Here is a 10,292-nt window from a genome sequence, read left to right as displayed (position 1 = left end):
ACTTGCATGTGTTACCATGAGTTGTAAATAAAAGCCTTTCTAATTCACTTTTGTTTTTCTGATCTTTTTCAGGAACAATTAGAACATGTCAGAAATTTTTAATCCGCTACAACACCCAGCAGCTCCAACGAATTCTCCCTAAATGTAAAAATGCAGGTAACAATTAAGCTGAATAAAGACCTTCATGCTGAATCCTTTTTCACATTTTTCAGCATTACTAACTAAAATTCTTAGTAATTAATTTGGAATCAAATTTTGGAATTGGTTTAGTATTGATTTAGTTAAGTAAAAAGAAAACTATTCAAATGTTTCTTAATGTATTTTTTATTTCGCAGCAGAAAAAGATCAAGTTTGTCAAGAAATTCTTAATTGCCTTCCAACACGTGGAAGCAAACCAACATACGAGGGTGGATCTGAGTTTGAAGATGAAAGAGAGTGATCAAAGTGGATACCTGGTGGATAGTGCCCCCTCTTCACCAATTGGCTTACACACTCCTATTTTGAAAAACAGCAGAAATGTTGAATTAGCAGATAATAATTTGGATTTAATGTTTTGTTGCATGTGGTATTATTCATATTTTAGGGTCAAACCAAAAGGCTCGCATTTCTATATACTTTGTTTCAAAATAGTTTTTGTTTGGGCAACGGAATAATGTAAATATTCCTTTGTTTTGTTTTTAACAAAGTTGTACTTACGGAAGGGTATTGCAGTACTTGTAATAAGGACAAATAAAAGTTTGATAACATTTTGATGAGTTTGACTGTGTTGATGTGTCTTTTATCTTTAATGAAAAACCAAATGTTTCAAACGTCTTGTCAATGTCATTTTTGTGTTTTAAAGATTAATATTGTCTATTATATTTATAATATTTGACCTAAAGTTAAGTTGTGCTAAATTAATAATTTTACTACATCTCCCATACTGCCCTGCTGTTTGGGACACGGTACAAGAAACATCCGGGGCTCTCGGGTTCTTGTCTGGCGACCCGTCGCCATTACAGCACGCCTTGGATTTTCGATACAGATTTCTGGCTAAATCTTTCAAATAGCGCGTTTTCCACTTTGTGGAAGACACTTAACGCTCTGTTAAGGCCAACTATTATTCCTTTACAAGCGAACTCTGTTAGGTTCGGGAGGGGTTGGCCTCGCGTGGCGAACTTTCGTTCTTTCCTTTGACAGCGCGTAACTTGAGACGCCAAAATCGTGTCTCTATTTTTTCCCCTCTGGTTTGTTTATAGTCAAGATGTCGCCGTGATGGGGTCTCCGCGTTTGACAGAAATGAACCAGGGCCGTCGTCGCCTTACTTACGCTCACTGCAACCCATTTTCCGTTTTTGATGCTAGAGAGCTCAGCGGCTCTCTTCACGGAGCTCTGCCTCAACACAGCTCACTGCACGGAGAAAAACATGGAGAAAAACCCCAACAGTACCAAGGTTCCGCCCCGTTGGACTTCTGCGGGTCCCACACCGGGCGAATCTAAACCCAAAACCGGTAAAGTCTTTATTCTGAACACTTCGCTACATGCACGAGGCGCTGTGAGCGTATAAGCTCCGCATTGTGGCCTTTTGGGGCCTAGCTGTACTGCACAAGTTGTTTATCAGCAAGTGACGTCACTCCCAAACCATTTGACCTATCAGCTCTTGGAGCTGCAGCTGGCATCTGCTCTTTCAAGCAATTGACTTCCATGATCTTTATCCAATTTTAGATGCGTCACCCATAAGTGACTTGCTCTGGAAATAGTTACAATTAAAAGTTAGTTACATTACATTAATAGTTACATTTAATAAACTTCTGAAGCCGATAAAAGTTTTAGAACTTATTTTCAATCAGAACTTCTATTAAGTTGGTTTTTAAAATAACAGAAATTCTTACTGATTATGAACTTTCAGAATTAAAGTTACTGAGATTAATTTGTAATGCTTATTAACGTTTCTTTGTCAAGTGACAAATTACAAGGACAATAACGATCTCTAATATACAGTCTTGAGATAATGAGTTTCAGATTAAACTATATATATCAAAGGCATTCTTTCTTTACTTTCAAGTTTATTTATGATTAGGGAAAATAACAGAACTTTTAAGAACATTACTTATTGCCATGATTCTAATCAGAAGCTCTTTGTTTAATCAAATAAAGCACACGATTAGATTTTAATTTTAACTATTCAACTCCTATAATAATTTGTGCTTGACGATGGGATTCATAGTCGTTATTTGCTCATTTTGAACTCATATTTAATACAGTCCGATTCTCTGACCTAAAATTGAATCATAGAAATATAATGGTTGATTTAGTTGATTATGCGTTATACCCCTGTTTATAAAAACAAAACTTTTTAAAAAGCATATTGAAGCTTTTATTAAACAATTTTTTTATCTTTTAATCTAAATTTCAGATGGTAAAAATAATGGAGGGTCGAAACGTTTCAGTCGTAAGCGTGAGCCCCCCTTTCCTAAAGCAGAAAGTTTTCCTGGTCCTCGTCGCACCAATACACAGAAAAGCAAAAATTTTGACAAGAGACCCCCTCAGAGAGGTGGAGGACGACAGTATGGAGCTGCAGGTGGAGGACGACGCGAAGAGGTTGGTTATATAAAGAACAAATGCTCCTTGAATGTACAGAGAAAGCAACATTTTTTGTAACTCATCAATTTCTGGCTTCCCAGGTAGCAGAGACACGCCGGGCTGAGTTTAGCCCGGCTCAGTTTGCTGGACCGAAGAAGATAAGCTTGAACCACCTGCTTAACTTCACTTTTGAACCTCGTGGAGGTAATGGTGGCATCGGAGATGGGGGACCCTCTTGTTGGGGTCGCCGTAACAAATGGGGCCACAAGAACAAGCCTTTCAACAAGGAGCTTTTTCTGCAGGCCAAGTAAGCAGGTTTTGAGGCTATCAAACTTTTATCTGTGAATGTTAAGCATGTGTATGTCATCCTGTCTTTGTGGTTCAGTTGCCAGTTTGTGGTGTCTGATGACCAGGACTACAAGGCTCACTTCACTGATCCAGACACTCTTGTCAACTGGGACTGTGTGCAGCAAGTTGTAAGTATCTGTTGCTTTTGATTGAAGAAATCAATCATTCTTAGAACAGAAAAATAACAAATATTCTAGAAAGTTAGTTTTAAGTTCTTTATTCTTGTACCGAAGCACCTCAAAATCCAACGTTTATGATGACAAACCATTATTGAACAATTATAGCGCATCCATAGCCATGAGGTGCCCTCTTGCCCCATCTGCCTGTACCCTCCTGTGGCAGCTCGCATCACCCGGTGTGGGCACATATTCTGCTGGCCGTGCATGTTGCACTACTTGTCTCTCAGTGACAAGAGCTGGTCCAAGTGTCCCATCTGCTATGAAGCCGTGCACACTGCAGATCTGAAGAGGTAAGGAAGACAGAAATAACTAACAAAACAAAATCCTGAAGTAAAATACTAAAATAATGAGTCAAAAAACAATAAATCTGCTATCATTTAATCTTCAAATTCCAATTAAAACCCCCCAGAAAATAACAGTTTGTATTTTAAGATTTGCATGTTTAAAATAAACAAATTAAGCATAAAAAGCTTGCAGACAGAGGCTCCTGTGACAAAATGAGAAAATGTTAAGTATACTACAAGGAAATTTCTTTTTCTGCTAAAACAAGAAGTAACTTGTTAAAATCATGTTGACTACTTTTCCTTTTTATTTTCATTATTTTTATATAATTCATTTGTATTGTAAACTCGAAGACTTATTGTTTTTTATTATTGGAATTTTTTTCCTTTTTTAATGCCAAAATGAGCGTGGTAAACACAAAGATCAGTTACAATTGAGTTTTTAACTACTACTTTGGTTTTAGTGTGGTTGCGATGGAGACACGGCAATATGTGGTTGGAGATGTCATCACCATGCGCCTGATGAGAAGAGAAAAGGGGGCTCTGGTGGCCATGCCGAGCTCCCAGTGGGTGAAGGTTGAGGAGCCTGTTCGCTTTGAAGGTATGGATCTTTAATTTATAGATCTTTAATTTAATTTGCCTTTTAACCATTTAAATTGGGTAAAAGAGCAGTAAAAGAAAAAAAGTCAAGTTTAATGCATTCAAAGTTGTGGATTGTGTGTTTTGTAGATGCTTGTTTGAGCCCATATTCCAAGCTGCTTCTCACATCCCCGGTGCAAGTTTTGAGCCTTGTCACAGAGGAGAAGGCGATCCTGCAGGCTCAGCTGACCCAGGAAGAGGAAGCTCAAGGCTGCTTCATTCAGAATGCTCTTTGTCTTTTGCAGGTAGACAAACACAACCCACCAAACTGTTCAGATGTTGGGATATTACATAATCTTAATAAATGTTATACGGAAGCCAAAAACCCTACTTTTTTTGTTTTTCTCAAGTGTTTTATCATTATTAAAACCCAAGTCCCGACTGACACACAGTCATTCTTTCCTCCCCCTACATGCATCAGTAGCCGCGGTTACATGGACAAAAGTAATTGGAATGAACGCCTGTTCAGAAGAAAAATGCGTCATGCAAGCATGCCGTTCGGAATACTCTGCCCCGATCAGACTAATTCATGTTAAAATATCTTTCTGAATGAGATAGGTGGGTTATGCCGATTGTTGATCCGATCGTGGTGCATGTAAACAGTTCATTCCGATCGTGGGTCGTTACTGCTCTGGCTTTGCATCATGCATAGACGGTGTGGTGTTCCAGAGGAGGCTTTTGAGCGCAAACAGGACCGGCCGGCTGCTCTGCGCGTAAAAACCATGTCTCTGAGCATTGCAGCGTAAACGTTTGTTATAATCGGAAATAGTTTTTCTGGGAGCACGTGCGAAGTTCAATTCTAATCCGATCTGTGATCCGATCGAAGACATTTTGCACATGTAACAGCAGCAGCTATTCTGTAACCGTTTAGATCAGTGGTCCCCAACCACTGGGCCGCGGGACACTTGGCACCAGGACGAACAGAAAGAAAAAATAATTTCCATTTTATTGTTTTTCTCGAAAAAAACGTTTTATTTTGAAAAGTGACCGAATTCTCTCTGTTACATCCGTCACACTTAACGCACATCAAAGTCGCGACACACCAAACATCATGTGATACACCCCGCTAAAATTAAACCCAAACAACCAAAATGTGCAAAAAACAAGGGGAAATGGTCCAATGAAGGGACAGAAGAGGAACCTGCACCCGCTAAAAAACCTGGAAAATCTGGAAATCTGCCTTTAACAGGCAACGGTAAACGTGCTTTGCGCTGCACCTCAACCCCCCACCCCCACCCCCACCCCACCCCCACCGGTCCGCGGTAAACGTGTGTTGCGTTGTACCGGTCCGCGGTGACAAAAAGGTTGGGGACCACTGGTTTAGATGGCCTGATCCCTTCATCTGATCATTGATGAAATTGACAGCAACCGCAGGGTCACTGAACAGCAGCCGCCTGCCCAGCTGTAGCCGCACTAAACTTTTCCTTAAGTGACAATGACTGATTTGGACTCTGTTTATATGACCAACATCAGCAAAAACTCTGCCGACCTTAATTAAAGTGATCAATTAGAAATCAATCGGTTCCTCTGGTGTTCAAAAATTTCTCTGACAAAATGGTTTGTTTTGCAGCGGATTGTAGAAAAAAAGGATTGTATTTGGCTGCGTTGGGCTGGGTGGCTGTTTGGGTACTGCTAATGTCCAGAGCTCAGTGAACGCACCAGGCAGAGACGTTTGTGGGCCCTGGGTTCTGTCATTCAACTTGTTGTCTGTGGTTTTAGGATAATAAAGGGAAGGGTGCCTGGTCCATGAAACAGCATTCAGGAATCAGAGGAGCGCAGCTCAATTTATAAATAAATAAAATAACCAGCATAAAAAACTTTTGAAGAGCGTTTCTTTTGCTGTTGTTGAGAGTTGTTGGCGAAAGCTGTACAGTGTTGGTTACAGCCTACAGTAACCATAAAATAAAGGGACATAAAACAGAAACGTCTCTGCGTCTCAGTGTGAGGAGACACGGACACTATACTTTATTCTTCTTTATCACAAGAAAATGAATTTTGTTTAACGAGATAGATGTTGTTTTTACGAGAAAACTCTCCCAAAAAAAGTAGGGTTGGCCGTTTTTGGCTTCTGTAATGTTAAACAAAGCTGAAGTGATTCAGTTAAATTTTTTACATTCACAATTTTAGTAGAAAAAACTTTGCGCTAATTAATATCAAAATAAAAAGTGTGTATTTTTGCATTATAGGAGGAGGAAGAAAAGCTTCTGAAACAGCAAATGGATTGCGTCAACACCCCTGTCTTGTCCTCTCTGACTCTGAAAGAACCTCCTTTCCTTGTTGAGGAAGTGGTTACTATCATTGGCAGTGCTAAGGTATACACATTTTATCGTTTCACTTTTACACAATATTAACATATTTTTCAGTCTTCATGCACGTTTATCCGAAAAATATCTTGATTTATATGGAGCAATTTGTTCCCTGCAGCCTGTACTGCAGTACTCTTCAGCATTTGATGATGAAGTGGAAGAGCTTACAGAAGAACTGCCAAACTGTCCAGAACCCAATCTGGAGAACGAGCTGGAAAACCCTCCTGAGAGTGGGCTGGGTGCTGCCTGTGAGCCTCAGCTTGATGTGGTGATCCCAGCCAATCAGGGAGAGTCTGTTCACCCTTCAACCGGTGTGGTGCATGGACCTTACTACTACTTCTACCAGGGTAATTTTTTTCTTGCCCCCTTTTTTCTTTTTTAAACTTTTGTGCTTTCATTTTGACCACAATAATGATTATGATGATAATTTCAGATTACACGCATAATCTCGTTTTTTTATGGGGAAGCTAAAGTATATCCTTGTGTAGCTACAAACTTGATCTACAAAACAGTTCAGCTGGCTCCTGTTTACATAACATGGTACTGATTTTAGGTTAAACTAGGTTGAACTCCTGGATTACTAGACTGTTTTTAGGTTATGGTGTCATTTAGAGTAGCAGTTTTATGTCTTGTATTAATAATTCTAAATGTCCTGCAAGTTTTTTAAACTTTTCTAAAATAGATTTTCCCTTTCTGTGTTTTTTCCTTCAGCTGAGGACTGCCAGCAGATGTTCCTTCATCCTCTGAATGTTCGCTGTCTTTTGCGTGAATATGGCAGCTTGGAGGCCTGTCCTGACTCCATCACTGCCACTGTAGTGGAGATAGTTGGACACACAGTCACTGAGGCATGAAAAAAATAAAGAAAAAAAGACCTCAGTCCATGTATCTTTGTGCTGTTAGTCTTTGTTTATTCATTTGTCCACTATTTGTTGCAGGATATTCGTCGTCGGCATCGCTATCTGGCTCATCTGCCTCTCACATGTGAATTCAGCATTTGTGAGTTAGTTCTTGAGCCGCCAGTTGTTTCCAAAGAGACTCTGGATACATTTGCAGGTTGGAACATGCCAAATTCAGTTTCAGAGATGATTTTTGTTGTTTTTTTTTCTCTCTCTCGAAAGTCACTATTTAAAATTAACAACTTTTAGATGACTTGGAGAAAAGAAGGCGCATGAGGCAGAAGAAAGTAAGAGATGAGAAACGCAGGGAGAAAAGAATTGAAATTGAGGAGAACAAAAAGCAGGGTAAATGTAAGTGCAGCCCCTGACAAGTTACTACTAAAAATGTTGTATCCTCTCCATTTTTTATTTTCAATTTGCATTTGTTGATGTTCCTGAGTGTCTTTACTGTTCCAGATCCAGAGGTGCACATTGGACTGGAGAACTTCCATCATTTCCCAGCATTTGGCTCTCCTCCTCACAACTTTAGTCCTCCGATTCAGTCTGATCTAATTTTTTCCCCTCCATCCCCCCTCAGCAGCAGTCCCTCCTCTGGTAAGAAATGTCATTTTATCTGTTATTTGCTGTTCTGTCTTAGATATCTGGAAATGAACAAAGACTATTTATTAGTAACGTTTTTGAGCCAGAATTGCCCAGTCCTCATGGGTCAGTGTACCGCTTAACTTGTGATTACCTGAATCCGGTGTGTTCCAATAGCAGAAGCTACAATGACAGAATAGATAAAAAGGAAGCAGGTACTGACCCCTTGAGGGCTGAGATTTAACCACTCTCATCCAAAGTTAATGTAAGGAGAACTTCTAATAAAAATGTCCTTATTTTTAGATGGTGTGAGACTCCTGACTCCGCAGACAGTGGGCAGCCTGGAGGAGGATTCTCACTGCATGTCTTTTGCACAGGTGTGCATAGTGATGCCATTACTAAAGGCCTCTGGTGTCTTTAAGAGGAAACCCTGAGATAACACCACATGATGTGAATTTCTGTCTTTCAAAGATGCTAAGAGATGGAAAAGCCAGGGTTGATGTTGGACCCAAAATCACTCAAAAGAAAGGTAACCTAAATAGGAAACTGTTGTTCTCAATAGTTGTATTGCTTAAAGTTGTTGTCCATTTTAAATTAACATGCAAGATTTATCAAATGGTATTGATGCATTTAACTAATGTCTGAGAATAATGATTCCTACTTTGTTTTCTGGACACACTGTTTTTCACAAAGTAAAATGTATATAAAATAAATCTCTTGTAAAAAGTACCTGTTTAGATGTAAATGTTTTTGTAAACTCAGCAACCCCATGTACATGGAGCACCGCAAACCGCATTAATGAACGTCACTCAAAATATGACCTTAATTGAGAAAATTCAGAAAATCCCCACAGACAAACAAAGCAAGCATTACTTGTGTCTCTGTTGATCATAATATTTAACCCTTTTCCAAAATAATATCAATGTAAAGGAAACCTCTGATTATTCATATGCCCTATATTTGAAGAGTTTTCTAGAAATTTAATGTTTTTATACATTTTTAAAGTTGTACCCTGGTTGCTCAAAACCTCTTTCCTAGAGTATCCTCATTACTTTGGGGAATTATAATGGAGTCTTTGAGAAGAGTTTAAAGAATGTCACTTTTTTTTGGTAAAAATTATTTAACATATGTGTGTGTATTTATTTTTATTTTTTTTACAAAAGAATCAGAAACACCCCAAATGTTTCCAGAATTTCACACAATTATACATCTGTTGCAGATAAGCTGCTCGCCCCCCCAGCAGCCGACAGTGATGGCGAGAGCGACGGATCAGAGCGTGTTCCTGTTCCCAGCTTTCAGAATTCCTTCAGCCAGGCTTTTGAGAAGGCTCTTCTGGAGTTGGACAACGGAACAGCTTCACCACCTCAAATGGTGGTCGAACCCGGTCTGTGAATTTAACATTACCAAAGTCTTGTTAATTCAGGTTTGTTGCTTCTGCTCATTTGATGGTTTTGGTTTCTTCTTTATTTTAGATGAAAAAGGTGGAAAGAAGAAGAAGAAAAAGCATAAACTGCTTTTCAGCACTTCCATCGTTCACACAAAATAGGCAACACTGAAGTTCATCCATTCATATTGTTCACAGAGGGTGTTCCTTTGTTTATTTAGTTCCCTGGTAATTTTTCTTGAAAAAGGGGGGCTGGTTTGTAGCTAGCATTTTTGCTGCTGTAGCGTTTTTTTTTCTTTTCAGTTTATGGGTATTTCAACCCATTGGTGTTCTTAAGAGTAATTTTGGTCTAAGCTTGTGTGTCATTCTCATGTCCTGCTGAAGGCCTTAAGGTAATAAGTAGTTCACAAATGAAAAGAAGCTGCTGGCGCTAACAGTTTATGTGCTTCAAACGTCAGAATAATTCGGATGTGACCATTTTCTCAGACTAACCCCCAGCACTGCACCTACATGATGTAAACTATGGGATACTTTGCAGACAAATTACATTAAAAGATTTAAGGGTGCTTTTTACTCAAGTAGCAGTCAGCCAGCTGCAGGAACATTGCACCTCTTAAATCTCTGCGACATTTAACCCTCCACAGTATGTTTGAAACCTAACATTGCTACACAAGCAAAAACATATTTTCATGTTTAAAGATCATAGATAACAACTTGGGTTTGCTCCTCTGTAAGCCATCTTAAAAGTAATGCAAATGTTATCGCTGCAGTATTTAGCAACAAATGCTTTCCTAGAATAAAGGTAAAGCGATTTCATCATCATCCATATTCTGCTTGTTTAGAATATAAACTCACTTTATTTTTTAGTTGTTTCACCATTGGCTTAATTCTTTCCTTTACTTTTTCTCCGCTAATTTTTTTTCAGTGTTGAAATCTGGTGATGGAGGTTTTCTGAGATTAAACAATTGTTAAACCTGAATGGAGATAACAGATGTGTGGGAGTTCTTTTTGTTTTTGAGCAGGTTAATAGACTAGTAAGGGAACTAGTCTTTTGTATTAAATAAAGACTTGTGCACAATCAGTGAATGTTATGTTTGTTTCCTTTAACAAATTAACAG

General features: G+C 38.9%; 1 protein-coding gene across 1 annotated transcript; it reads left to right on the top strand.

The window, feature by feature from the left end:
* Positions 1-1,291: 1,291 nt before the first annotated feature.
* On the top strand, positions 1,292-10,255 carry rnf10 (ring finger protein 10). Its single transcript, XM_004072556.5, has 17 exons — positions 1,292-1,490; positions 2,396-2,580; positions 2,664-2,869; positions 2,948-3,038; positions 3,195-3,379; positions 3,835-3,971; positions 4,100-4,254; positions 6,196-6,321; positions 6,434-6,662; positions 7,027-7,160; positions 7,251-7,368; positions 7,461-7,562; positions 7,668-7,805; positions 8,094-8,167; positions 8,262-8,319; positions 9,010-9,174; positions 9,263-10,255. The coding sequence occupies exons 1-17, from the start codon at positions 1,337-1,339 to the stop codon at positions 9,334-9,336; spliced, it is 2,331 nt and encodes a 776-aa protein (XP_004072604.1). The 5' UTR covers positions 1,292-1,336; the 3' UTR covers positions 9,337-10,255.
* The last annotated feature ends 37 nt before the right edge of the window (positions 10,256-10,292 follow it).

This window comes from Oryzias latipes, chromosome 9 (assembly GCF_053564925.1).
Source record: "Oryzias latipes strain Hd-rR chromosome 9, Olatipes_Hd-rR_3.1".
NCBI lineage: Eukaryota > Metazoa > Chordata > Actinopteri > Beloniformes > Adrianichthyidae > Oryzias > Oryzias latipes.
The sequence above is the reverse complement of the archived record's forward strand: the minus strand, read 5'-3'. Positions and strand labels throughout refer to the sequence as shown.